The sequence below is a fragment of the Punctularia strigosozonata genome (assembly GCF_000264995.1).
Source record: "Punctularia strigosozonata HHB-11173 SS5 unplaced genomic scaffold PUNSTscaffold_1, whole genome shotgun sequence".
NCBI classification, from domain to species: Eukaryota; Fungi; Basidiomycota; class Agaricomycetes; order Corticiales; family Punctulariaceae; genus Punctularia; species Punctularia strigosozonata.
This window is the reverse complement of record NW_006767433.1, coordinates 3,774,209-3,801,336: the sequence shown is the minus strand read 5'-3', so window position 1 is coordinate 3,801,336 and position 27,128 is coordinate 3,774,209. Positions and strand designations below refer to the sequence as shown.

The 27,128-nt window shown below is 55.5% G+C and overlaps 8 protein-coding genes across 8 annotated transcripts; 2 read left to right on the top strand and 6 right to left on the bottom strand.

The window, feature by feature from the left end:
* Window positions 1–195: 195 nt before the first annotated feature.
* Window positions 196–3,140, bottom strand: PUNSTDRAFT_140745 (uncharacterized protein). The gene is made up of 12 exons (XM_007379311.1): window positions 3,087–3,140; window positions 2,664–3,023; window positions 2,322–2,602; window positions 2,129–2,262; window positions 1,874–2,070; window positions 1,678–1,821; window positions 1,560–1,626; window positions 1,171–1,504; window positions 958–1,108; window positions 831–907; window positions 533–778; window positions 196–479 (listed from the first exon to the last, which is right to left on the bottom strand). The coding sequence occupies exons 2-12, from the start codon at window positions 3,013–3,015 to the stop codon at window positions 312–314; spliced, it is 2,151 nt and encodes a 716-aa protein (XP_007379373.1). The 5' UTR covers window positions 3,016–3,023; window positions 3,087–3,140; the 3' UTR covers window positions 196–311.
* Window positions 3,141–4,324: 1,184 nt separating this feature from the next.
* On the top strand, window positions 4,325–13,366 carry PUNSTDRAFT_49242 (uncharacterized protein). The gene is made up of 15 exons (XM_007379310.1): window positions 4,325–6,268; window positions 6,333–6,574; window positions 6,642–6,781; window positions 6,837–7,535; window positions 7,604–8,121; window positions 8,179–8,237; window positions 8,292–8,418; window positions 8,473–8,698; window positions 8,754–8,866; window positions 8,923–9,015; window positions 9,072–9,734; window positions 9,801–11,245; window positions 11,298–11,569; window positions 11,631–12,417; window positions 12,472–13,366. Exons 1-12 carry the CDS (start codon window positions 5,773–5,775, stop codon window positions 9,824–9,826), a joined length of 3,402 nt encoding a protein of 1,133 aa, XP_007379372.1. The 5' UTR covers window positions 4,325–5,772; the 3' UTR covers window positions 9,827–11,245; window positions 11,298–11,569; window positions 11,631–12,417; window positions 12,472–13,366.
* A 487-nt stretch (window positions 13,367–13,853) lies between these two features.
* On the bottom strand, window positions 13,854–15,868 carry PUNSTDRAFT_80838 (UDP-glucose/GDP-mannose dehydrogenase). The gene is made up of 7 exons (XM_007379309.1): window positions 15,799–15,868; window positions 15,724–15,741; window positions 15,386–15,665; window positions 14,999–15,289; window positions 14,571–14,946; window positions 14,335–14,521; window positions 13,854–14,283 (listed from the first exon to the last, which is right to left on the bottom strand). Exons 1-7 carry the CDS (start codon window positions 15,827–15,829, stop codon window positions 14,054–14,056), a joined length of 1,413 nt encoding a protein of 470 aa, XP_007379371.1. The 5' UTR covers window positions 15,830–15,868; the 3' UTR covers window positions 13,854–14,053.
* A 477-nt stretch (window positions 15,869–16,345) lies between these two features.
* Window positions 16,346–16,941, bottom strand: PUNSTDRAFT_130080 (uncharacterized protein; the record flags this gene model as incomplete). Its single annotated transcript, XM_007379308.1, has 4 exons — window positions 16,346–16,402; window positions 16,453–16,633; window positions 16,689–16,789; window positions 16,840–16,941. The coding sequence occupies 4 exons, from the start codon at window positions 16,939–16,941 to the stop codon at window positions 16,346–16,348; spliced, it is 441 nt and encodes a 146-aa protein (XP_007379370.1).
* A 1,096-nt stretch (window positions 16,942–18,037) lies between these two features.
* Window positions 18,038–20,062, bottom strand: PUNSTDRAFT_140742 (ArfGap-domain-containing protein; the record flags this gene model as incomplete). The annotated part of the gene is made up of 4 exons (XM_007379307.1): window positions 18,038–19,646; window positions 19,704–19,746; window positions 19,805–19,855; window positions 19,917–20,062. The coding sequence occupies 4 exons, from the start codon at window positions 20,060–20,062 to the stop codon at window positions 18,390–18,392; spliced, it is 1,497 nt and encodes a 498-aa protein (XP_007379369.1). The 3' UTR covers window positions 18,038–18,389.
* Window positions 20,063–20,189: 127 nt separating this feature from the next.
* PUNSTDRAFT_96336 (epimerase-domain-containing protein) lies at window positions 20,190–21,841 on the bottom strand. The gene is made up of 8 exons (XM_007379306.1): window positions 21,648–21,841; window positions 21,523–21,593; window positions 21,444–21,475; window positions 21,166–21,380; window positions 21,037–21,111; window positions 20,925–20,983; window positions 20,720–20,851; window positions 20,190–20,659 (listed from the first exon to the last, which is right to left on the bottom strand). Exons 1-8 carry the CDS (start codon window positions 21,794–21,796, stop codon window positions 20,412–20,414), a joined length of 981 nt encoding a protein of 326 aa, XP_007379368.1. The 5' UTR covers window positions 21,797–21,841; the 3' UTR covers window positions 20,190–20,411.
* A 128-nt stretch (window positions 21,842–21,969) lies between these two features.
* Window positions 21,970–23,526, top strand: PUNSTDRAFT_140740 (uncharacterized protein; the record flags this gene model as incomplete). Its single annotated transcript, XM_007379305.1, has 7 exons — window positions 21,970–22,014; window positions 22,068–22,106; window positions 22,161–22,171; window positions 22,224–22,406; window positions 22,462–22,903; window positions 22,954–23,096; window positions 23,145–23,526. 7 exons carry the CDS (start codon window positions 21,970–21,972, stop codon window positions 23,323–23,325), a joined length of 1,044 nt encoding a protein of 347 aa, XP_007379367.1. The 3' UTR covers window positions 23,326–23,526.
* Window positions 23,527–23,580: 54 nt separating this feature from the next.
* On the bottom strand, window positions 23,581–26,831 carry PUNSTDRAFT_110539 (DNA repair exonuclease; the record flags this gene model as incomplete). Its single annotated transcript, XM_007379304.1, has 14 exons — window positions 23,581–23,607; window positions 23,676–23,808; window positions 23,856–23,952; window positions 24,007–24,259; window positions 24,314–24,385; window positions 24,441–24,522; window positions 24,574–25,013; window positions 25,063–25,231; window positions 25,288–25,473; window positions 25,522–25,811; window positions 25,867–25,963; window positions 26,022–26,185; window positions 26,250–26,421; window positions 26,767–26,831. The coding sequence occupies 14 exons, from the start codon at window positions 26,829–26,831 to the stop codon at window positions 23,581–23,583; spliced, it is 2,247 nt and encodes a 748-aa protein (XP_007379366.1).
* Between the last annotated feature and the right edge of the window lie 297 nt (window positions 26,832–27,128).

Below are 27,128 nucleotides of genomic sequence, written 5' to 3'. Positions count from 1 at the left end.
CATTATTTGGTTCAAGTGTGGTCACCTCCATTCAGAGCATTAGTGTATAGCCTTCTTCACTTCATAACATCTAGACGGGACCGACAACTTGTGCAGATCGCATCTTATTATTAATGTCGGATCTTACTCATACCATTCGATGTATAAAGCATTTTATCCATGCCTGACAAAATTAACACCCTTACGGGTTTTCTTGTTAGGTCATCCATCATCTGCTAGCATTACTACCAAGATTTCTGAGCGCGGTTGCCTCATTGTGTCACGGGATGATTAAGTGCGTTGTCACAACCGAACGGACCCTAGGAAGGAAATCATAATCCAAGGTCCATAGCGGACGAGTCTGACATCAAAGGGTTTGGATTCGACGTCTCCGATGACCGGAGTAATCGCAGAGTCTCCTCGTCGAGCCGGTACGCTTGCCCGACGAGCTCATGAGGTAGCGATCGTAAGTAGGTTACGTTGTCGTCGCGGATTTTTTCCTATGAACACGATCGTGAATGTTCGGCAGCAAGCGGCGAGCATACGACCTGACCTTGAGGGCCTCCGGCCAACCGAGTTGGGTGTCGTCAAAGTCATCCGGGAGGGCGCGACTGTACATCAGAATGTACGGACCCGCACCGAGGTGCAGTCCAGCCGAGTCTGTGAAGACGTCTTCTTCCGCAGCCTCGCTGACTTCCCAGTCTACAGTCTTCCACCATTTGCCCTTCACTTGAGTGTAGGAATGGAGGTGAGATCGCCCTGGGAGACCGTCGTGGACAAGAACTACCCGAAGGTCGTACTTGGAGATCATCGGGTCAGAGCGACAGCAAACGACATTTGCATGTACTTACGCGAAGCTGCTGCAACTCAGGACAATTTAAGACGGTGGCAGCGTCTTCTTTCAATCGAGTGATACGTTCGTCGATTCCTACTGGACGATGTCAAAGCAGCTCATGGATAGACTCAGGCTCAATCGACCTTTGAGCTCATCCTCGAGCTTTGTGAGTATCGACTTCAGTTTTCGTGTAGTAGTATCGATCGACTCCTGTCTCTCCACGTCTTCACCTGCTTGAGCAACGTTTTCGAAATAGTATATGGAAGAGCGCAGATCGCCCAGCGTATCTCGGTTCTAGAGAGATATCGTGGGATGCACTTGGCTATAGTCGGCCGACGTACAGGGACGATACTCACGTTAAATCTTGTTATTGCTAATTTCCTCGTGCCCATCCTCGAGACTTGATCCTCGATCTCCTTCTTCAGTCTTCGCTTTTCGCGACTGAGGTCAGCATTCTCCCTCAGGAAGGGATCCAAATAGATGTGTTTCGGGTATCGAAACAACCTTCGACCCCCAGGCGGCGGAACATGATTGCGTATGATTTGGAAGATGAATACGTCACCGGGTTCGTCGATATATGCAGAATCGACCAACGAGTCCGATTGGGCATCGGATAGCGAGGAGAGCAGGTCGTCCGGACCTTCGGCCAGGTCTCGCGCGGTGACTCTGACGACCGGGATGTAAAAGAGGCTGTCGATCATCTGAGTCCCTCAAATTTACGTGGGACAAGCAAACCGACGCTCACGATAACGGCTCTGGTGGCCGGTCCATCAATTCCGCGTCAATAAGTCTCATGAGGTGTTCAAGAAAGCCTGAAGAACATTGAAGTAGCGAGTCTATATGACAAGAGAGGAGGTACCCACGGAATGAAGCGTCGCCAGGTTGCTCCTGATGCGACGACATTGGTTGTGCTCCCAAAAGATCCAATACGTCGTCGTGGGTCAGGCCGGTGAGCAATCCGAGATCCATGTAAGCGAAGGTTTGCATCAAGCGCCACATGGCGGTTGCTGTATAACATTCAGAGATGACCTCGACCAGTTCAGCAGGGAGGTGACGTGCCATTCCCTTCTGCTGGGGGCGTGAATGCACGGACAGGTGCATCGTCTTCGGCCATCGCGTCTACAGGTGCAGGGCTCTCTACGACAGAAGGCCGCCAGCGCGAGATGCGTTTGCGCACTTGAGGGATGGTATACAGTGCTTGAAGTATCAATCCCGCGTAGGCCTTCTTGCTATCCGTATGTCGCCACGTTACGGGCCTGATCGTGGAGTCAGTCAGACAGGACAATATGGGATCGTTCAGGGAGATGCGCGTACCGTTCGTCGCGTCGCAAATGATCTTCCAAGGGAGGCATGTAATACTCGTCAGCGGCGACGTGCTCCGTAAGGCTCGCTTCGATGGCTTGACTCATCGACTGGTCCTCTTGGCTCCAAGCAGCATTGATCGGTTGCTGCAACCGATGGCTCAGGTCGCAGCAGGTCACACGAGTCCAGAGAAAGACGCGCGTACGTCAGAGCGAACCACGGCCCAGTTATCGCTCGGGGCCTGAGTGTTGTTGTCGTTGATGGGCACGAGCTGGCTGAAGGGCCGGTCATCTTGAGTGACGGCGAGGGGTTTGAGCGACTCGCGGAGCGCAAGGGCGATGTCGGGATCGATTTCTGGTATCTGGGGCTGAGGGCCTCCGTCAGGAGGAAGGAGTGGCGGGAGAGGATCTTCGTCTTCGGCCGTGAGGTCGATGACGGACCCTTTCGCACCGGTGGACACCGTAGATGTGACGGTGCGGGCACTGGCTGAGCATCGCGAATTGAGCAAAGGGAGTGCATGTCATTGGAGCATGATGTGTGCGCGTACCGTCGTTGTAAGTTGGCAGGGCAGGACGGAGATCTCTTCGGGTCTCGGGCACTTCGCCCGTATCGCCCTCGAGCAGTGCCGCGGCCGCCTTCTCTGAGTCGCCCCCGTATTTACGGAGAACGCGCAGGACCAGTGTATGGTCGAGGCCGCCCATCATCTCGGCGAGCAGCGTGACCGACTGCTGCTCTTCATGGCTGGGGATCGGCGCCGGGTTGGACGGACGGGGTGGCACCGCAGCAGTCGGTGCAGGTGAGCCGGGGCGAGCATGGGTGGGTTTAGGAGCGGCTGCTTGTATGGCGGCTGCTTGGTCTTTTGGAGGCTTAGTCGAGTATTGGGCGGGTCTTTGGACCATCCTGCCGCCTTGTATCAGTCGCGATGTTGATATCGACCGATCCACTGGTAGCAGGTTCTTTATGGCTTCACCTGGTTCGAATGTATGCACAGGAATGACCTCTCAGTGCAGTCGGTTTGTGCGTAGAGCAGCAGCCCGCGGTGTTGTCAGATCCTACAGGACCGCTAAACGGCTTGAATAATACGACGTATTCATGATCAGTGGCGGTGTTTGCACAGCTTCTTGTCATCCTCTGTCTGCAGGATCAGGACAGGGATTATGTACTTGTCGATCCTCTGGAGAACCACGACTCTACACGCGTTACCAGACGACGCACTTGGGGCAGCATAACACATATCGAGGATCACTTACGAACGTAACCGGAAGCAGACCCGGACCCGTAATGCTCAACACCCGCGTCTGAACCGAATACCGCCCTGCGCTAGTCCTTCCTCCCTACCTTCCTCCGTTCGGACCCTCGAACGACCGCTCCACGCATTGTCTCGCACAGTCGCTACTACTATTACTGGACAAGCACGGACCCGAACGCTATGTACTCTACAAGTCCGACGTCCCGCCCCGAGGCTCCTGTCTCATCGGCGGAGGTTGGGATGGCATCCGCTAGCATTCGGGCAGGGCGTAGGGCTGTTCCAGGGTGTCGCGTAGTACCTCCGTCGAACATGTCCAGGCTCCTCCATGGCGTCGAAAACTGGCATGGGGGACGTCCCCCCCTCGATGGATACCTGCTTCTAGTTCCGCAGTTCAATAGACGTCTCTACCTTTCCTCAGTCCTTGACGACTTGACGACCACGAATGCGTTTTTTTTCGCGTTCTCGTTCGGACGAGCGAAACTTCTCCGAGTCTCAAAGGTGCGAGAAAGCCTGCATCGGCACGATGGCGTGGAGGAGGAGTGTCCGGACGTCGATGACGAATGCATCCGGTCCCTCGATCGCCGCGGCCGTTGCGATCCTTGGCTTAGTCCGTGGCTGCGTCCGTGATTGCATGCTCGCCCGCCGGGGCTCATACGGATGGCGGCCATTACGGTTGCTAAGCAGCTCGGTCATAGCAATAGAGTGTATCTGCAGTGTGCTAAAGTTCTCCGCAGTAGGCAAAGGTGTCCGCGGGAGCCCGCCAAAACATGCAGTGCATAGTCAAAGTCCCGCCCCACACTCTAATTCCGTTTCTGACGGGTGCGTGAGGTAACTCAGTTGGCCGTGAGCGTGTCCCAGGCCCTGTGCGAAGGACACTGCAGCAGCTCGATTTTTCTGTTCGAAACTCGTTGGGCTGCGCCACAGCCAGATACGGGAAGCGGCCAATATGGCGCATCTTTGCGAGATGTGATTAGCTGGAGATCGCCTACTATCTCCGCCTACCAGATCGACGATTTGGGCTCCGCCACGTTACGCTTTCGTGAAACGCAGAAGAAGAAAAAAAGCACATGAGCGCCACAAGAGAAAAAGAAAATGGACGGGTGAAGGAGAGCGGGTTCGGCAGCGCGGCGAGCCAGGGCGGACGGGGGGGCACCCCAAAAGCCGCACGCGCCGGGTTCCTTGGAGGAGGCGGTCCCGCGCGTCGAGGATTTGGAACGATCTTCGCAGACGGCTCGGGCTTCTCGTTCTGATTGATCAGTCGATGAGATTGGGTACGTGGGCTTGGTGGATCTGAAGTACGGGAATCTGATGAGCCCATGTGATGCGTCTGTATCCGTGGCGCGACGCGCGATGATCTCGAAGGGGGTTGGCGTATATTCAATGGAAAGATGGGTTCGTCTCACCCGGTGCGTTCGTGAACGCTCGCGCGCCATGCGGTCCAACGCGGGTCGAGCGTTTCTCGAGCGTAAACAGGCGTGCAGCCGTACTCAGTCTGGGAGCGGCGGGGGCACGTCCGAGGCCGCGGTGTGTCAGCCATAGAACGGGGTTTCGGCCTCTGCGTTCCCGAAATATGGCCATTGCAGAGTCGCGGATGGGATGAGCCGAGGCCCCCTCCTGTGATGACGCTGCGACGACGGAGGGGCTGGGGACGAGAACTGCTCCGGTCCCGCGCATCGTTTTCCGGTCTTTGTACAAATTACTTTTTCTCGTCCGCGTGTTTTGGCGTAGCGGCGTTGTCCGGGATGCGGTCATCCGGGCCCCCCTTGAAAAGTTTCGAAGGATCGCGCGCCAATGTCCGTCGAAGGCCGTCGGACGCTTTGACGCGAATGCGGTAGATGCCGACGGCATAAACGATGAGACGCCGATCAGGTCCGCCCTGCGTCGGGGGGCGTCTCTGGTCGCCCCTCGATGCTCCGGGCGCCTCGTCGTCCAAGGCGAGAGGGGTGTGTCGGCGTTGCGGGGGGCGCACGAGCATCAGATAAGATGGCCAAGGATGGTGCACGGTTTCTGGAAGGTCTCGGCCGAAGGCGAGAGGAGGGATGAGCCGTCGGCGAAAGGGGCGCGGCGTCGGGGGTGTGTCACTCAGGCCTGGTTGCGCCGCCGTCCGTGCGCGCAGAATGGGGAGATGGATGCGATCGGTGGATCTTGGGCTCGGCGGACGGGACGGGCAGCGCGTTGGGGGGCGACGCGCGAGGGCGTGACTTTGGGCATTTGTCATGGCCCGGACTGCAGCCACTGCAGCCGTTCTCTCCTCTCCATCGTCTATCACCAGAGCAGCCACAGTTTTCGTCTGCTTTAAACGAGGACGCGGCGGGCGTCGACGCCGCCGGCCATGACCCACCCCGAGTACTCCTATCCGCCCTACTACCCCCCGCCCCCCGACCCCCGCAGGCAGCAGACGCCGCAGATGTACGCCGTCCGCCAGCCTGTCAAGATCGAAGCCCCCGGCTCGCCTGACCTCCCCGCCGCCTTTCGCTACCCGGTCCAGCCCCAGCCGGGCTACCCCCGCATGAACACGAACCAGCTCATCGAGCAGTACGCCCAGCCGCACCCCGCCTACTCTCACACCCAGCCACCCTCCGCGTCTTTCTCCTTTCTGCCCGGCGCGCAGACCCACTGGCCGGTCTCTGCCCCGGGTCCGAGCAACGCCCAGCAGCACCCGCACCCGCACCAGCAGCATGTGCCCATCCCGTCGACGACGCCGGTCGCCGCCGGTGCGTACGGCTCCGCGGGCTCGATGGTACTCCCGCACATCACCACGCTGGAGGACGCCCACCGGGTGCCGTCGGACGAGTACGACGAGCCGGACGACGAGCGGTACTCGCCCCTGGGCACCGGCCCGTCCACGCCCTCTGGCGCCCACAAGAAGAACGAAAAGGAGGTCAGGAGACGGAGCTCGAAAGGTTAGCCTGCGCTCGGGCCTCCGCCGCTCGCCGTCGTCGTGAAACTGACGCCCGCCCGCCGCAGCGTGCGACCAGTGCCGCAAGTCGAAATGCAAGTGCGAGCGCTCGTCGGCGAACGAGCCGTGCAAGAACTGCGTGATGCTGAACACGCCGTGCACGTTCCTCGGGCCCTCTCGCAAGCGCGGGCCGCCGAAGGGCTACATCGACGCGATCGAGGCCCGGCTGCACCAGACCGAGGCGCTGATCGGCATCCTACTCGACTCTGGCGACGCCCGCGCCCGCACCCTCTTCGAAGATCTCTCGGAGGTACGCCCGAACTCTACTTCCCCACATGGAAGCCGCGTTGCTCAACCTGCGCGCCCCTCCCCCCCAGGACCAGCTCGCGCGCGACATCATCGACCGCGTCGACAACTCGCCGTACGGCTGCAAGGGCCGCCGCCGCGACGGCACCGCGGGCGGCCGTAAACCGACTCCGCGCCCGCCGCCCGCCCCGTCCTCGCTGTCGTCCACCCAGTGCGCATCGCCCCGCCCGCCCCAGCCACGTGCACTCACGCTCGATCTTCCACAGTCCCTCGAACGAATGGCAGGACAGCGTCGTCGCCAAGCTACACGCCGCCGCAGCGGTTCGCGGCACGGCGGACGGCGCCTCCGACCGGTCCGCCTCCCCCGCCACGAGGCTCCACCAGCGCAGGCGGCTCAATGCCGACCACCGCTCGCCGTCCCCGGCGCTGACAGCCGCCTCCTCGCGCGCGCCCTCCGGCCAAGGCAACGCACCGCCCCTCGCGCGCCTGCAGCCGCCCCCGGCCTCCGCCACGTCCTCCCCCGACGGACGCTCTCCCGAGTCCCTCTATCCGCCACAGCACCAGCAGCACCAGCAGTCGTTCCGCGCAGACTCCGAACACGCGCACAGCCCATTGGACGACCTCTCTGGCGATGACGACGACCTCACGGACGCCGTCGGCCAGCTCTCCCTCAACGAGGACGCCCAAGTGCGCTGGCATGGCAAGGCGAGCGGCCTCCATCTTCTCGCCGCCCAGCGACGCCCAGACGGGCCGCGGCAAGAGGGCGGCATCTGGCATTTCCCAAAAGCGCGCATATGGCCCCCACTGCCCAAAGGCATGCTGAGCGCCCGCGTCGAAGACGACCTCGTAGCGAGGCTTCCCAGTCCGCAAGTGCAGGAGCACCTTCTCGGTCTCTACTTCACCTATGTGCACCCGTCGCTGCCGATTGTGCACAAGGACGCGTTCCTCGAAGATTTCAAAGCGGGGTACGTGGTCTTTTTTCCTATCTCTCTCACCACGTGAATACGACACGCTAATCGCCTCCGCCCCGCAGGCTGGTCGGTAGTGCGCCCGACTCGCCCTACTCCGGTTCTGGCTCATGCAACGTGAGCAACTCTTCCCGACACGCCTCGCCCTTCGACGACCCGCGCCCGCGGCGGATTCCGACCATCCTGCTCTTTTCCATGCTCGCCGTCGCCGCGCGCTACTCTTCTACGTCCTCCGCAGAGGCGCCGCTGCCCCCTCCGCCTGGTTCGATGTGGCCCGCCGGGGACACGTATGGCGAAGCGGCCAAGACGATCCTCGACCGCACGTACGCCAGCTCGCGCCCGTGCACGGTCCAAGCGCTGCTCCTGCTCGGCTACCGCGAGATCGGGATCGGCGCCATGGCCCAGGCGTGGTTGTACATCGGCATGGCGGTGCGCATGGCCCAGGATCTCGGGATGCACAAGACCGCGGAGCGGTGGCAGTTCAAGGTCGGCAGGAGGATGTTCGGTGAGCAGGAGATGCAGACCAGGAAGCGGATCTGGTGGGCGTGCGTGATCATGGACCGATATGTTTCTGCGTATATCGGTATGCTACCGTCGCACGATCCGAGTTTTGACTTTCGTTTCTGATTTGTGGTTCAAGGTCGACCGCTGGCGATCTTTGACCATGACTTTGACCAGACATTCCCCAGCGATGCCGAGGTCAGCGACTCGCTGCGTAGTCATTTTTCTCGGATGCTGATGCGTTTGGGACAGACCGAAGAGACGGAAGACTGGCAGCCGGTGAATTCGGAGCCCCTTGTCCCGAGCGACAAGACATTCGAGCCTTACCCGCCGGTTCCCGCGCGGTTGATTTCGTGCTTCAATGCGTCCGCCAAGCTCTGTGAGCATTTGTCGTCTTCCTTTTCGAGTCGCTTTCGCTCATCTTCCGTCTCAGCCCTAATCACCGGTAAACTCATGCGGGACATTTATGCGATCAAGCCATCGCAAGGCCGGTACTCCGCTGCCCTCCGTCTTGAGGAGGACCTCGACAAGTGGTACCTGGACTTGCCCCAGAGCATCCGTTACGACGTTGCCGCTCCTCCTTCCAATGTGCCGCCTCCGCATGTCCTCACGCTTCATATGCAGTATTGGACTACCGTCCTTCTCCTGCACCGTCCTTTGTACGTTCAGCCGTCGTACCTGCAAGTAAAATGCTCTGGCTCATCGATGTTCTAGCATTCGTCACCTACCCCGGTGCATCCAAAATGGCGAGGACACCGAAATTTGTTCCACCGCCAAAAAAGAATTTGATGCCTGTGTACGCGCCGCTAATCATATCACGTCTATTGGTGCGTTTTATCCGATAATTCGCTGGCAGTGCCGCCGCTGACTTCCGCACGTACAGTATCCATATATCTCGACCGTTTCTGCATCCATCGGTGTCCTGTCTTTCTATCTTATTATGTCTTTACCGCCGGTATCATGCACGTAACCACACGTGAGCATGCCTCTACCTTCTATTCTCCTTTCATATGCTCACGTGTCTATGCGCAGTGACCACTTATCCCGACGACCCGCAATCTCGCATAGGATTGCAAAAAATCATGCATGTGTTGAAACATATCGACATCGTCTGGCCCAGCGCCGGTCGCGCCTGGGAGCTGCTCCGAGGCTCTAAAGTGCACAGGGACGATGTACCGCTCCAAAATGCGCCTCGCCTCGCTGAGCCCCGGACGAAGAGGCTTGCATCTGACCGCGCAGAGGATGATCCTGCTTCGGCGTCGCCTTCCGAGTCTGGACGTCCGGACGGAGCCGGATACCCATCTCAGTCTCCTATCCCAGGCGACTCGCCCAGCAGCGCTCAGTTCCCGTACTTTGCCAGCCAACAGCAGTACGAACGGTGGCCGGCGGATCCGCAAATGAGCGGGTACGCAGGCGGGCTCTCGACGTCCGCCCTCCCGCAGCAGTACAGTACCGGTCTTGTTGACCATCGTGCGCCCGCGAGGCAGGGTGGATCGAGCACGCCGGCGGGCGGTGTGAGCGGCAACGGCAGCGGTCGATACCCACAGTACTGGAACGACTACTCGACCCTCGGCCAGCTCGGTTTGACGTACGGTATGCAGGAGCAGCAAATGGGTCCCGGCGGGGATGCGCCTGGTGCTCAGGGGCAGCCCGCGTCGTCCTACCAGCCGCCCCAGACCCAATATGACATGTTCGGTGCGTTGCTTACCCCGTCGGTCTGTCGAAGGTCACAGCGGCTGATCGATCTCCCGTCATCCACAGGCCATGTTTCCACTTCGAGTCAGTGAGGCGAGAATGGGTTCTTCCATCGGACTTTTTCTGCACTGTACAACACGCAACAGGCTGTGAGCTCATTGGACAATCGAGTCAAAATGTATCCAGTAATCGTAGTAAACTAAGCAATCTACGTAGACCTTTCCTCTTTTTCTGCGGTGTATCGGGACCACCGTCATAGTGTTTCATGTCGTGGATCAAAGGACGAAAAGATGCATACAGGAAGATGTGGAACAGCGGCCTCTGCTCTACCACGACACGCGGACATGGGGTAACGTAGACAACATCGACGCAACACCTGCACAGGATAACATCCGCGTCCGCTGGAAATAGTCGGAGAATTAGGCAGGGGCGCGTTTAATTACATCGCGTAATCGTCTGACAGCTCGCCTCCTACCAGAATCGCTAGACCACTCGGGGACCTCAGCTTGAATCGTTGGGCATGGACGCCGACAGGACCTTCCTGAGGCAGCCCCGTGGTGTACGCAAGTGATGGGCGATGCCACGGTTGCTTGGAGGAATAATTGTCGGGAGATGAGTACTCCTCTTAGCCTAGTGCGCCTAGTCAAGGGGGACCATACAGCTTAGGGTTCAGCGATAGTGCAGCCATGGGCTCGTAAGCAGGACCCACGCCATATCCGCCGGGCCCGATATCACGCGGGCCGGGCGCCGGGTTGATGCTCGCAGGAGGCCCAAAGGACATGGATACGATGGCTGGGTCTGAGAATGCAGCCCGCGAGGGGTTGCGAGCGTGATGGAATCCGGCGCCGGGCAGCATGTCTGGGTGAGGATCGACGTACGGTGCGTGACTGGATATTGATATCTGTGCCGGCAAAGGCCGATGGCCGGAAGGAGTTGAGGAGTACATTTCATGACCATCGAATGCGTTGTGTGGCGAGGGGAGCCAATTCTGTGGATCCTGGAATGGAGCTCGCTGTCTGGCGCCAAGTCCACCGTACGTAGCCGGAAGAGGCTGCTGACGGAGAAATGAATCTGGCCGATTAAGCGTATTTTGGCCAATATTGTGACCAGATTGACCGTCGCTGGCAAAAGATCGCAAGCCCTGGGACGGTAACAACGGCATGCTGGGCTCAAGGGGCGTTGACCAGATTGATTGTGTCGGGACGAGAGGTGAACCGTTGCCAAAGGGAAGGGGCCGAGCACCAGAGTCTTGTAGCACCGGCGAGCGAGGAGTCGATGATACCGCAGGACTACGGTCGTAGCCCATCACACTATTCACGAGTTCCTCGGCAGTCAGTGGTGATTGGACAGGTTTAGTCGCAACCCTAGGTGTACCAATGGGTGGCTGACGTGAAGGTGAAGAATCAGACAAAGGAAGGCCAGGGCTGATGGAAGTTTGTGGTGGTGCAATGGTTCTCGCACGGATGGTGGACAGAGCTTCGATAGGAACACTTGGCGGCGATGCAGGGGCTCTGGAATACTTGGAATGAACGCTGCACTAAGCACCGATGCGTGCGTGCGTACCGGGGATTCCACACAATCTCGTCTTCCTCAGTGTCGTCATCAGACCCACCAAGGGCCTGTCGAAAGGCGTCCCGGACGAGATCATCGTCGGCGCGGTTGGTGTCGGTTCCAGTGTCATCTTCGGCAATGAGATCACTTGTTTTTCCAATAATCGTAAATGCAGAACTTGGCGCCGATTCTTGCGCTCGAGCGGAACTCGCTGCGAGCGCGGTGGTAGACGATGACGCCGGGCCTGCGAGGAAATGCCCATCAACGATGGACACAGGCGTTTTCTATCAATCAATACATTAGCATAGAGTACAGACCTCGTACTTCTTTCTAACTGCGACTCACCCCAGACCCAGCGACACTGCGTACGTCACCGAGGAGATCCCAGATCCTCATGAGCTGTTCAATATTTGGATGAGCGTGACCCGCCATGTTGTCGGCTACTGCGATAGTAGATTGTGTTCGGGATACGACTGATTCTCCGAACATTAAATTTCTGAGAGGTAGGAATCCACGCATGTCAATATCTTCTTCCAGAGGCGCATCAAGAGGAGGAAGCTGCTGTGGGGGGAAAGTACGTGCTAATGCATCTGCAAATGCTGCATACGCTTCCCAAAATTGTTGTCGAGTTTTGGCAGGTGCAGTATCCGTCGAGACCCTGCTCTGGCTTCGATTATGCCTTCGGGCGTCGCCGCGTTTCCCTACGGAGGATGGTATTGCAACGTCATCACCAGCGAGATCTCGTATATTCGCTCGCACCCATTTGCTGGAGATGCGGAGGGCAGGTAGTGTGCGCCTGAAGGTTGCAGTAATCCTCTGGGCCAGATCCTCCTCCGCGCGCGGGACAGCGTCCACGGAACCACCTTCCTTCAGTTCCTGGACACCGATATCCAACAGCGATCTGAACAGATCGAGGATGTGCTGCCGAATGAGGGATTCCATAAACGAGCGCTGCGCGGGTTTACCTCTGCAATTCGGCTGGCGGACCATTTGTTCTCGCCAAAGGGCACCTACGGCTATTACGATGACCTTCGAGATGACATCGATCGGCATATTGCGCTGGGAGACCAGGGTCCGGAATGCAGTCTCGACTCGAATCTGCTGTGCCTGCGTCGCACGAATTGACGGTGAGCTAACAATGTACATTTGTCAGAGGATGTCTCGATGCGACCTGTGAGATCTTTACCCATTTTCTACGTCCGATTTCGCATCCTGATTCCACAAAGCGTGTAGAACAACAAGATCCTCCTTGAATCGAGAGAGATTTGGGGGGTCTGTGGGCCGCTGGCCACTGCGAGTTGCCTCCCATTGCTTCAAGGCCTTCTTCAGCACTGTACTCAAATTTTCAGACGCTGTGTCGTACGGCTGCCGAACGCACATCGCGCGGTAGTAATGAACCAGTGCGCCAAACGCATCCTTCTGATAAGCAGCGAGGATGGCAAGCTGATGCGCGGCGTTGCCTTCCGACGGAGATATCAAGCGAGCATGTTCATAACGTTGTTGCGCTATCTCGTAGTTGCGGTTTCGAGATACGTCCGGAGGCCTGTTCCGATTGTTGCGCTTCGACTGCGCAGCAGGAGGTCCATATTCCTGGATGGCCTTAGGTCGCCCGCCGCCTTCGTTAAACTGTTCCTTGTAGCGTGCAAGGTCGCCGAGGCAGACGAGCGTTTTGCTGCAAATGGAGAGTAGGGCCGCGCGCTGTGTCGCATTTGCGGGAAGGACGGATGCTGAAGCTTCCTGAGGAGGGAATTCAAACCGGTTCCGCCCGCCCGAACGTCTGGTTCCTTGGGCGTCATCCGGAACCTCTTCTTCTTCGCCTTCGATGGCGAAACCGAGGGCTAATAGTGCAGGCTGAAGCTCTTCCAACTCGAAGCACCGGCGATATCTTGTCAGAAGTTGAGTCCAAAATTTCTCTTCGTCGGCAAGGAACTGGCGGAAACGCCGAAGGAGTTTGCGGTACTCTACAGGGCCGTGACCGTTCGTGTTGCTTTTGTTCTGACGCGGAGTACCCTGGAGCGCAGTATCGAGTTCGGTGATCCGTTGTTTGTAACTGGAGATGAAGGCGTAAGACGTTTGCATCCATAGGTGTGTCTCGGCATCTCGAGAAGGGTTCGTGTATGGATGTAAGAGCAGAAGTCGGAGATACTGGCGGCGTAAGCTGGTTCTCATGTTCAGCATATAGCATTCGGTCACAATCGGGCGGTCATACACCTACTTCCTCCGTTGGAACTCGGTTTCTTTGTCCCATGGTTCTCTGGTCTTGAGGAGTTCCTTCAAGCCTTGGTGTATACTCTTTGCTTCTCTACAGTATTGAGTGAGCCTTGACCTCAAAAATGGAGGGAAAGACGATCTTTACCTCGCGATGCGAGAAGGTTCATCGGTCATCTTTAATCATGCAGCGGTGTCAGTCACAGATACATACTGTGCGCGAATGGAAATGCAGCGTGTGCGGGTGATTGTAGAGCGCCCGGGGCGATCAGTCTTCAATCTGGAATGGCCGTATGCGAAGGACGATGGACAAGCCCAACTCCGAAACACGAGCAGACACAGGTCCTCCCAGCCACACGTGGGAGTCACTGCATTCAATCCGGTACAATACCATGTATGATGATCAGGAAGATCGACCGTGAGCGCGAGGTCTGAGCTACTGTATTGGTATAACATCCATGGCGATCTAAGGTAGTAGGGAAAGCCGTATGACCAAACATCCGTCCAAGAGTTTCAAGAGGGAACTACGTGATGCTCCACAGGCATGCAGACAGCCTCGCCTAAAGCCTCTCTCCGCGACCGATAGTGGTCACGCTGAAGCCGATCTTACGAAGGGCGTCGGCGTCTACGAGGAGGCGACCATCGAAGACGAACGCGGGCTTGTTCATGCTATCATAGACCTCTTGCCAAGCGATATCACGGAATTCTTTCCATTCCGTGGCGATCACGACGGCCTCGGATTTCTTGCAAGCCTCCAGGGCAGAGTGCACGATGGTGACCTGCTTCTGGACTAGGAACGATTTAATGCTGGAGAAAGGCGTGCGTCAACACGGCAACTCACTGCTCTCAAGAGGTGTCGGCGACAGCGCTTCTGCCAAGTCTAGCCAGATCTGCTCCTCTGTAACCTTCGGGTCGTAGACAGTGACATAGGCCTTCTCAGCAACAAAGTCCCTGATTAGGCTGATGGACGCCGACTCGCGAGTGTCTCCGGTGTCTGCCTTAAAGGCGAAGCCGAGGACGGCGATGCGCTGGAGAAGATAGTTAGTCACCGGTGAACTGCACGGACAGCATGCGTACCTTGCCGGTGATGGTATTGAAGAGGGTGTCGACAACCCGTTTGGCAAAGCGACGCTTCTGATACTCATTCATGTCTACGACCTGTCTCCAGTAAGCAGCGACCTCTGGAAGGTGCAGGCTCTCGCTGAGGTAGACGAGATTGAGGATGTCCTTCTGGAAGCAGGAACCACCGAATCCGACCGAAGCACGCAAAAACTTGGGACCGACACGCGAGTCTTTGCCAACAGCATTCGCAACCTCATCGATGTTCGCGCCAGTTGCCTCGCAAATAGCGGAGAGGGCATTGATGGAGGATATGCGTTGAGCGAGCATGGCATTGGCAGCCAGCTTCGAAAGTTCGGACGACCAGAGGCCGACCGTCAGGATGCGGTCCTTACTAGCAGCCTGTCAGTAAAGATTCTACGCCCTCAAGATAAATGATGGCGCACGGCACCCAGTTTCCATAAACTTCGCTGAGAGCCGCACAAGCTGCCTTTCCCTCGGCGGTCTGTAAGGAGCCGATGAGAACACGATCGGGCTTGAGCAAATCCTCGATAGCCGTGCCCTCAGCAAGGAACTCAGGGTTAGACAAAATGTCGAAGTGGCATCCAGGCTTGGAGTTCGCTTCAAGGATTGTCCTCATGGACTCTGCGGTGCGGCAAGGGACAGTCGACTTCTCGACCACGATCTTGGAAGACTCCGCGACGGCGGCGATACGGCGGGTGGCGAGTTCAACGTAGCTATCAGAACGCGTCAGTGATCATGTTAACAACAAATATATCAATGCCAATTGCATTTCAAGAGACACGCATGTAACAGTCGGAGAAGGTACGTACTTGAGGTCGGCCGCGAAGCCAGCGCCAACACCACTCTTCTTGGTGGGCGTGTTGACGCTAACGAAGATAAGATCCGCCTCCTTGATTCCCTTGTCTACGTCCGTGGAGAAAAACAGGTTGCGTCCGCGAGCCTGGCGAACGACACCTTCCAAACCAGGTTCGTAGATTGGGAGATCAAAGTTGGGGCTGTTCCAAGCATCGATGCGGGCCTGGTTGAGATCAACGATGGTGACGGTGATGTGCGGGCACTTGAGCGCAATAACAGCGCAAGTAGGGCCGCCTGCAAAACAACGGGGTAAGCAAGCCGCCCCGGTGCTGTTATATGTTGGCGGTCTCACCGACGTAGCCAGCACCGACTGGAACGCGTTCCGGTCTTCAGTCGTAATGGCAAAGCAAACAGCTTGTCTACGCACTACAGCAGATCTTGGTGACCTTGGGAGACATGTTGAGGTTTGACGGTTGGTCGGCGGACGACGTTGAGAGCAAGGTAGGGCCAAGACCAAGACTCGACCTGGCCGCGTTTTTGAGACGCGCTCTTCAGGCCGGCGTGACGGCCGGCAGGTGCCAACTTCGCGTCTGATCGGACGTAACCCGGAAAGCAGAGATCCACCGTACATCCCCTTCCATCCCCACTCTTTCCATTGCTTACGACGCCGATACCGTACGTTTTTGGACGTCGAACCTACTTTGGCGCGATACACTAGCGTATGTGAGCCCACCGCCCGCAGCGCCAAGCTTGCCATACAGCAACGGTGACGAACACCAGAGCACAACAGATATACGATACAGTATCGATGATGCGACCAAGAGGCGAACGGTCCCAGTACATGTATTCGAGGACTGCCGAGTCCCAACCCCCCAACACCCATGCTGGTAAACGCCAGCCTGGCTCTCCGTGCACGCATTGGGGGTGTGCACATAATACGCGCGTCCGAGATTCATGTTCGCTTACGGCACAAGTCAATTCTCCCAAGGCTTCTTGCGCACGGGCGCCCGCGACTCGCTCGGCGCCTCCATCTGCATATGTTCTGCATATGAGAGGAGCTTGCATGACCATCGTCACTCACATGAATACCTTCCGGTATCCTCCTGTTGTTCGGTATCTGGTCCAGCTCCCCCTGCTCGATTAGCGCCTTCAATTCCGCGAACGACAATGCCGGTGGGGCCTCTTGTGGAATCTGCGCGGGCACGATATCCTCCCGCTCTAGAAGCGCGACTTCCTCCACGGTCAAGGTGGTGCCATATGTACTGAAGCGCGGCCCACTTCAGCGACCAGCGATCGGATGGAGTTGCAATAACTCACCGATTGAAGAAAAATACCCGGGATTTCCTAAGAATTTCGTCTTGCTCGGCGTCAGATTTGCCCTCTAAGGTGCCGCTTGCAATGACGCTTGCAACTCCTTGCTTCAATCACCGTTGAGAACCCGTTCATTACTGAGGCAAGCGCACAATACTTGATATGCCTGATCAGACGAGAAGGAGTGTTTGCTGTACAGTTCAAGCGCCTCTTTGCTAATGGAATCGCTTGCGCTCAGGCGGTCATCACTTCCAGTCATTGGCAGGAGCTCGAGCGGAGGCTTAGGGTGAAGGTATAAACGGACAAGTTGGTGGCTGTGCTTTGTATTCCGTCTTGGCAACGTCGCGAGAGGTTGATAACGCAGCGGGGCGACAATAATGGAGCTCCTCGATCTCCCTCACGAACTAATCAACGAAATTGTGTATCTCGCCGTCAATGTGCACCCTCGACCAGCCGATATTCTTTGCGTCAATCACCTGTTTCACTCACTGGCCGAACAGTTCCTTTACGGAAGACTGATCCTCGTATCTGCAAACCAGCTTCAGAAGCTATCAGAGACCCTTGCATCCCCCCGATGCACACCGAAGACGATCGCCCTGAACTTCGCCGGACGTATACCCCAAGCCCAAACCTTTACTTGGTTAGCAAGTTTGCTACGCCGCTTGGTCGGCACCGTCCCAGGGTTTCGTGGTTTGCCTCCTTTGGTCGGGGGGAATGAGCCGTCCTCAGACCCTCTGCATCGGGCTGCGAGCCAGCTTTCCCTCAACACCTTGTTCTTCTGCATGCACTCTCTCCAACGAGCGGAATATCTTACCATCTTCTACGCCTTATCGTATGCAAAGTGAGGATGTCTTCTCCTACTTTTACCCCTTACGCCGAATCTGAAGATCTCCTGTTAGCCCAAGGACGTTTGTATGGACAGGTCCCGATCCGGAGCACCATTTCTCTGCGTCGGTGGGTTAGAACCTATTGTTTGACGATGTTCGCCCCTGCACCTTTGCCACAGATCGTACCTAATGCGGCATACGGCGTGACACTCGCGATGGCATCGTGGTCGAATCTGGTGCATCTAAAGTTGACGAACATCTCCTTCACCGGAACCTTGTTCCCTTTTAGGGACACCGATGGCAACGCTTTATATCGCCCGCTGTTTCCTTCTCTGGCACGCCTTAAAACGGTGTATCTGGGCCAAGTGGTATTTCTACCGCCTGCAGCCATAGCTGCCACCATTGCTCTGCCAATGCCTTCCCTCGTCGAGATGAGACTTGTTGACGTATATCATGTACGCAAGCCGCACCACTGGCAATCTCACCAAACCTGACATCTTGCGAATTCCAGGAAAGTATCTGGGGACCACGTATGCGACGCTCCGATGTCGAACATGCAGTCGTTGCTGCCGCGGAGACCACAGGCGGTATCAGCGTGTCCCTTTCACACCTCCTAGATCGTATACGCAACTTAGTCAGGTGTGAAGCTAAATCTGAGCGAATCGTTGGTGGAGATCGTGGCGAGGGCACCGGGTCTCTTGATTGATCGAATGTCCATCCATTCCCATTTTCAACCCAGCCAATCACCGGTGATTACAATCCACGTACTCATGATGATGATGATGCCTGTCATCGACTGACCGTTGTAGAATATGATGTTACATGAACCATGCTTTGGTCCGGTAAAACTGTCTACGAAACGCCCGCAACCAACCCACACTTACATACTCCCCCAAGCACCGGTCTGCCCGGCAAACCCACCTGGTTGGTGAAGCTGCTGCGTGCTCTGCCAACTTCCCATCCCCGCACCGTGGGGGACAGAGTTCGGGTTGAGGCCGGAAGGCTGCCCGAACGCTATCGACGGAGAGGGGGTGCCGAACTGCTGGGCCAGCGGCGGCGCATAGGGATTGGAAGGTGACGGCGACGCCGCAAACTGCTGCTGCGGCATGAGTCCATGAGGAACTTGTCCTGGTATGAAGGGCGAGGACTGTTGTTGTGGTTGGGGGGAAAGAAGCGACGCCTGCGGCTGCTGCATTTGCGGGAACTGCATGAACGGATTTTGGCCATGGAACGATCCTGCCATTTGTGATGGTTGAAACTGTTGCCCGAGCGGATTTTGTTGCCCAAATGGGTTATGCGTCCCATTGTACAGTCCGGGTGCGAGTCCCGTAGCTTGAGGTTGCATATGCTGAAATGGGTTCGTGGTACCAAAACCTCCGGCTCCATAGGGGGACGATCCCGGTACAGGCGTGCTGGTGCTCGCTGAGTTCATCATGGCGGGGCTGGTTCCCAACATACCGAAACTAGTGCCCATTCCCATATTGCCACTGTTGCTCGTCATTGTCGGGCCAGCTCCAGTTCCATACCCCATGTTTCCGATGGTCAGGGCCGATCCAAATGGGCTCGCACCCATGTCCATCGGCTGCAACGTGTTTGTTGAGTTGGGTATGCCTATCGGCTGTGTGGGAACTGGCGAAAATTGTAGGGGCAGTGTTGACGAGGTAGAAGGAGCCTGTAGTGAGGCAAGGTCGTTCCACAAAGGACTGTTGCCAGATGTTGCCGCCTGCTGCTGTGTCGGCGTTTGTTGCGTCGATGGACGATTGGTTGGCTGCGATACAGAACGGGATATCTGACTAGAGTAGGATGATGATGCACTTGCTGACTGCGCCATTGTCGGTGCAGCACTGGTAGGGCGATATGGCGCAGAAACACTTGCGGTGCTAGGAGAGTTGATAGCGGGGAGCGTAGACTTGCTTTGCTGGTCCCTCTTGAAATCTGCGACGCTTCGCGATGGCCCGAGGACTTGCTCGACCCGTGTTTGGCGCGCCATGAATCGCTTGAATTCGTATTTGGCACGGATGTACTTCTCAAGTTCTGAGTCACGCTCCGAGTCAATCATGTTGGCCGGTGGCGGAAAACGAGTTTCATCCGGATTATACTTGTTGTTGGAGGCTATATTGCCAATGGAACGCATGGTCTGAGGTGGGGACATTACGACTGTAGCCAAGCAGTAGGGAAGGACGAAAGGACATACTTCCACTTGCTCCTTAGTCCATGAATCGAGGGTCAAGCTCTTCCTAAGCTATCAATGTTAACCAGCTTATTTCTACGTTATGTAGCAGTTTTGCGGCATACACTTTGGTAATGTGGGTTCCGATCTTCCTGTGCACGGCAGCACAGTGGACACTACGCATAACAGTTATTCAGCCAACCACTCGTCCCGTTGCATGTGGATAAGGTTGTTTACCATATGAATATACCGAGGTTCCAACTCGCCCATCGAGGATTATGCGCATGGCAGTCTGCACAGGTGGTATTTCCGGGCTGGTTCACCAGCTCCAGTACGGCTTTCTGATTACGCTCAGCAGTGATCTTGTTCATGCCGCTGGACATCGTGAGGGCGTTTGATATAGTTTCGACGTTGGTAGCGTGTGATGAGATTACTAGGCCAATGCTATGAGTCTTGGATGCTTTGGGGTCGATGGTGGTTCACCGTGACAGACTTGCAAAGGCAACACGTCCGATTTGCATCCGATCGTTTACGAGCTACGTATGAGCACAGCCATCCATTCCCCAGATCTATATTTGGCAGCAATCACGATACTATACTTGACCGGCCCGCGACCTGAGCTAGGGAGTATGTCATTGTCTACGAGCTCTCCGCGTCCATCCGGCCGAACTCGAAGCTGTTTTCCAAACATATCAGGCCAATGTCAACATCACATCCAAGCGCGTCGCCACTTCACGCCTTGGAGCCCGTCCTCGCCGTTTGGTAATTTTGCAAGAACCACTCGACAGTCGTTTGAAGTGCCTGGTCAAAGGGCGTGAACACAAAACCACCAATCTCTGCGAGAAGCTTCTTGTTGGAAGCGGGCTTTCGGAACTGGCCATCGGCACGGGTAGTGTCGAAGGTGTACTCTCCCTCGAAGCCGACAGCTTTGACGATGGCGTCTGCTACCTGCTTGATTGAGACCTCCTCATCCTCTCCCACTACGTTGTGGATCATAATCAGACAAAGAAATATACAAAATATAGACAAGAAACCCTGACCTGAGAAAATGATGGGTTCGACGTCATCATATTCGCGCAGTTGCCATATGAAGAGCTTGGCGAGATCGTAAGAGTAGATGAACTGCCGGAGAGGCTTTCCGGTCCCGGCCACCACAAAAGGTGTCTTATTCTCTGCAGATATAAAGTCAGCGTAGTCAAGAATGACACAGCGAGTCCATGCGGGTAGAAAGTAAGAGATACGAACTCTTCGCGAGATAGCATTTGTGAATCAGACCGGGTATAACGTGCGAGTCTTCCAGATCGCTAGAAAAGTCTGGTTGAGTCGACTGTCGGAGGGGCAAACGCTAGATGCATACAAGTTGTCGTGAGGACCGAAAACGTTAGTCGGGATGGCAGAGGTAAAATTGCACCCAAATTCTTCCTTGTAGGCGCTGTCAATAAGTACTTCAGCCGTCGTGTCAAAGTCCGCGGGGGGGACGCCGCACTGGTTTTGCACGTCGACCATCCTTTTCGCGTGCGCGTAACCGAAATTGGACTCGTGAGGAGGACCCGAATGAATCTTGGTCTCATCAAGAGGGTAGGTCACTTCGTCCGGGAAGACGCAAGTAGAAAGGCATGAGATGACCTTGGCGGTTTTGCAGATGTGGGCGGTATGCAGTACGTTATCGTTGATGAGAATGTTGTCCCGGAGGAAGGTGAGCTAAACCATGGCAGATTAACGGTATATGCAAGTGTGAGATGGTATGGCCCATGCGCGCCCTACCTTGTACTTCATGTTCTTGAACAACCCCCCCACTGGCGTGTGATTTAGCATCATTCGGACGCTGGAATGAGGTCCTTACCCAGCGCGGCAAGATGGATAACATGTGTAGGCTTATACTTCTCAAATAGCTTCAACGTCTCCTTGGAGTCCCTGCGTGCCTGACGTTGACAATGATGTGAACCCCTGAGACGGAATGCGCCATACCTGAGATCTGCTTCAGACGAACTGGCAAATATCCATTTCTCCCCAGGTTTCTTGCCAAAGCGCGATCCTTCCGGCTCTGTATTGATCACGTGCTCAATCGCTTTTCCTACAAGCCCCGTGCCACCAGTAACGAGGATCACGTCCGGCATTTATGGGATGTACTGGATTGTCGCGTCAGGTCGCGGTTGAAGGAATCGAGACGGCCCTATCGTGGCTGTGCGATCGGTGTACATCAGTTCTCTGCACTGCCACCGCTTCCCCGTTCTTGCCACCGCGCGCTCGTTTCCTCCCAGCTTACTGTATCTCTCTCTAAGCACCCGCTATGGCCAAGACACACGATGAAAAGGGTCAAAACAGGTCATTGGTGGTATGACACTCCCCCGAACGCCATTACGAGATCCTTAAGTTTCTATCTCCCAGTTTGCCACCGTGTCATTCTACCTTGTTGCGGCGTTGGCGGTACGTCCGTTCATGTCCCACACTGCATCAATGCTCATGCCATACTATTCCCAGATGGTTATGGCGTACATACACTCTCACTAATATACCCGTGGCTCCGACTAATCCGTGTTTCAGCAACAAATGGGTTCTAAACACTACCGACGCGCCGCTGTTTTTCTTGTTCACGCAGCTTCTGATTGCGGTCGTACTCTTCGTAGCAGTCAATGCATTTGGCCTCATGCAGGTTCCCACTGAGCTCGACCCTGTTATCGTGAAGCAAATGGGTCCCATGGTAGGGCTTAACGTGGTTGGCCTCAGGTATGCAAGTATAACCCTCGACGGTCAGGACCAAGCTCAAAGTCATTCCCGACAGCTTCAGCAACTACACCCTCAAATACGTTGATGCATCCTTCTACCAAGTTGCTCGTGGCCTGGTGCTGCCCTTCACCGTGCTTACTTCACTGCTCGTTTTGCATTCACGCCCTTCGACGCTCGCGTCGTTTGCTTGCGCCGTCGTCACCGCCGGCTTCTTTGTTGGTGTCTTTCTCGACGGAACGCCGATATCTGGGACTGGCATCTTCTTCGGTGTTGCGTCGTCGGCTATCACGGCGACGCACTCTGTTGTCATCAAAAGGAGTCTCGCTGCTGTGCAAGGCAGCGCGTTGAAGTTGTCTTGGTACAACAACCTGCTCAGTGCAGCTATCCTGGCACCGTTAATCATCCTAGCTGGCGAAGGTCCCTCGGTCTGGAATCTTCTGTTTGGTCCGGACACGAGCGGCAAACTCCTGACCTTCGTTTGGGGATCTCTCATTACTGTTCGTAACCGCATGTTCTTACGTATCTAGGAGCTGAAATATCAGAACAGGGCGTATTCGGTTTCCTTATGAGCATTGCCAGCTTACTCTCCATCAAGGTCACGTCTCCTATCACGCATATGGTTTCCTCCGCCGTGCGCGGCGTAGCCGCCTCCTTCCTTGGTGTCTGGTTGTTCCATGATGTAATCACCACGTACGTCTGCGCGTTACTCTTGAGCCTCCCAGTGCCTTACTGTAGTAGTGGACGTGCAGCTTCTATCGCCACTATTCTCGCTGGCTCCATATGGTACACCTGGGTGAAGCATAATGAGTCACTTGCACCGGCCCCCCCGCAGCATACCCGCGGCGTGTCGTATGATCGCGTCCCCATGGAGGAGATGGAAAACGGGCGAGCTTCAGGACCACAAACCAAGGCCGAGTGATGTGCGGACGTTGCCTCGCCTTCCCGTCATTACACTGAGGAACAGAGAACACGGTCGTAGACTAAGTGCCAGCGGAACAGACAAAATTCTTAGAGACACGACACATCATCGTATGACAACCACGTTTAGACAGGACAGGGACGTGATCCAACGTTCACAGTCAGTCTCGGCGCGGATACAATCACCCCTAGTATAATGAATGGCCTATAATATATGTGTAACCGGGATAGCGCTACCCCAGAAGTGGGTGATGCATCATTCGTCACTATCGCCAAGCTCCACCTGCGCAAAATTCGCGTGAATAATGGATCGCGAACCCCTGGGGATGAGCTGCTAACCACTTGCTTGACCTTCCCTCTTGCTTTAGTCGCTGCAGCGCGTGTTGATGTTGTTCTCCCTGAAGATGCGAACGTCAGCGTACTTTGTGTTGATTTGGATGACGTTGCAGCTGTTTTCTTTCTGGCTGGTGCCTTCGTCGTAGAACTAACGACGTTAGATGAACCTCAGTCGCATATGCCAATAATAAGTACCTTAGGACGGCTGCTCGGCTTGTTCTCTTAGCGGGCGCGGGTGTTGGAGCGGGCGTATCATCACCTTCATCTTCCAAAATTAGAACCTCATCCTCGTCTTCGTCTTCGCTCTTAGTGAAGTGAGTCAGTTACCACCGAAGGTCAGACCGACGTGAGCGTACCACGGCTCGCTTCCCTTTGCCTTTCGCCACCTTGGCTGTGGATTTAACCGCCCTTGAAGGCTTTTTCGCCGGGGGAGCGGTTGTTTTCCCGCCCCTGGTCGGCGCCTTCTTCTGAGGAACCGCGTCTTCAGATGCTTCATCAAAGTCAGATCCTCCCGCTCCACCCAAGCCATCCACGTCCATAGCCATGCTATCTACGGATGCGTCTGAGTCAACGCCATCAACCGTTGGCTTAGCCTTGCCCTGTCACAGACGGGTGATCAACAACCTGCATGGGGTGAGGGCGGTTAAACTAACCTTGGCTTTTGCCTGTTTCGCCTGTTCTTTCTCAGCATAGAGTTTTTCCGTCTGTTCCTTCGCTCTAGAGAACTGGAAGGTTGAATCAGATGCATAGAAACGGAGCGCAAGAGAAGTCGGCTTGTACCGCTTCTTCCAGGGCCTCCTCGTCCATTTCCTCCGCAGTATTTACACCTTTGATGAGGTTCTTAAGCATTGCAGAGACGTGCCTTCCAGAAGATTAGCCGACATATCGATATCTCAAGCATGAAAAAAATCACGTTGCGATCGCATGCGGATCGTCCTTGTCCACAAACACCTGGATCGCATCAGACATGCCGCTCTCGCTCAACAGCTGTAGTTCTTGCGCAGCCAGATACTCCTGCACGAGGGTGTGTACTCGGACCCTGCTGAGCTTTTCCGCTATAGTCAACTCCGGATCATCGATGCTAAGCTCCGGTTGCTCCGCAGCGTTAGCTTTGGAACTTCGTGCCGCAGCCTTTTTGGCACGGTGAAACACAAGGACATCTCGCGGGTTGGCAACCTTGCCAGTGAACTCTTGTCCGAACCGAACTGGGTTGGACATTTCGGAGACACCGGTAGTATCCACCTTAAGTCGAACAAGTGGTAGCATTGGATCCAGTGGCTCCTCGCCATCTTCTATGGAGCGCTGGTTGCGCTCCACCCAGATTTCGTTGGCTCTCTGTACCAGGTGGTTAACCTGACAATGATTGTTAATAACGCCAAAAATATGACATGGACATCTTAACCTTGGCTTTGAGGAACTTCGTGATCTCCATCTGCTCACTGAGATCCAGCCCTTCCTCGTCCGCGATTTCAGAGAGAACGACCTCTTCAATCACAAATGGCCTAACCGTTCGAAGGGCAATCGGCGTCAGCTGAAATTCTTTGCCTTGAATCTGCAACAGCGCGACATGCCTAGGTATGGTCGATGATTAACTGGAATATGAGGGAATGAATTCAGCACGACCCACTTTTCCAGTGCTTCTCCGTCCGCAAGCGAAGTCGCTACAGATGACCCCGGCTGCGTGATGAAGTACTTTTTCCCCGCTACCGGTTCAGGGACGATACGGCAATCATGCTCGTGACCCCAGACAACCAGATCGATGCTATCATCGAACATGCCCTCAGGTACGTACTCTTGAGGACCACGTTTGACCCTGTTGGGATAGTCAGCTGGATGAATCTGTGATTGAGCTGTGATATACCGGTTTTGGTGTACTAGCAGTACGTTGAACCAATCATCCTTATCCTTAGGCATAAACATTCGTACACGGTTGCTTCGTAGCTCGAAATGCATGCGCTGATCTTTGACGTTACCAACACCGTACAGGCCGAGACGCGTGTTCCCCTTCCTTAGCAAGACGGGTTTAACCGTGATGCCGTTCGGTTGCTCTGGGTTCTGCGCGTCTGAAGCTGATAGTGGCAAATCGAATTTACCCATGTAGTTTACAAGGCCGGCAACGGAGAGCATGTCGAGAGCACATAAGGCTCCTTCCTAACCGAAGGTTATAGTATCAGTATTGCCCACTCGTGCGAGCGGAGCAACGTACCGGCCCAGCGCCTTGAGGATCATCATGATTGCCGTGAATAGAGAACACCGGTATTGAAACATTCAGGTTGTTATCTTCATAGTTGATTGCAGGAAAGCTGATTATAGTCCTCCTAGTTAGGGCCGGTCAAGGGAAGTGTTTCGAGTCTCACGAACGAAAATCCGGACGCCTTTCCTTCTTCCGGATCACTCAACAACTCCACTTGGATTGGTTTGTCGCCTAGCGTGTATTCGCGCAGCAAAGCCATGGTTTGGTAAAGGCAGTCTCGCGACGGCCTATTTTCATGGAATAGATCACCAGCAAGAAGAATAAAGTCGACCTAGGCGATAATGAGAGCTCTGTAAGATCCTGTCACGGAACTGCGCCGGCAAGGCATGGCTCACATCGTGTTTAACGGCGAGTTGAAGTATTTCCTTGAAAGCATTGATCGAATCCTGGCCTCGGATAGGGTCCCGTTCGTTGTAACCGATATGATTGTCAGTTGCAAGCATAATGCGTATGGTATCGTCCGGAGCTGTATCGCGCACAGATGCCTGGCCTTGAGTCGCGTTCTCTCTGGAACCCGTAACGCGACTCACACGAGTCTGAGATGACCCCCGCCAAGAGTGGTGTCTGATTTCGGGAAGTTTGACTCATTTTCTTCCAAGCAGTCGCGGGCGTCAGGGCTCTAATGATATGCAATTGTTATCGCGCAGGAAGATGAAAGGAATGAACGCGCTGAGCGTTAGCCGCGCGGACCGACGCGCACGTGATCATTTCGCGGTAGACCAATTTATCTGACCACTGAGTTACTCTGAGTGTAACGGTAGTATAGTAGTACCGTATACGCTTTGTAAGCCGCCGCGAGGCGGCATGATGCAATAGACCAAATACCGCATCCCATTGGATGCGGTCACTTACAACGACAACGATGGCGCCTCAATACCATATGGCGCCCAAATCACATTACTACGAGGCGTAGGCATATAAACGCCTGCTACTCTACCATGTACCGTATCTCTTTTGCTCAATACCACTCGGTTCTGTTCTGTTTCGGCCAAGTCGCGTCGTAGCATAGCATTACATAAGCTAGCTACTTTACACTTTTTTGAACACGCCGTATATTATTGAAACAAATCAAACGGTACATGAGAATGTCCGGAACACGTACTTTGAGAAGCGCGGGAGTCGCCATTGACGCCCAGAGAGTAGTAACTGAAGGCTATGAAGCCACTAAGAATAAGAAAGGGAAACGCCCTGAGCATAATGAAAGCGTGGGAAAC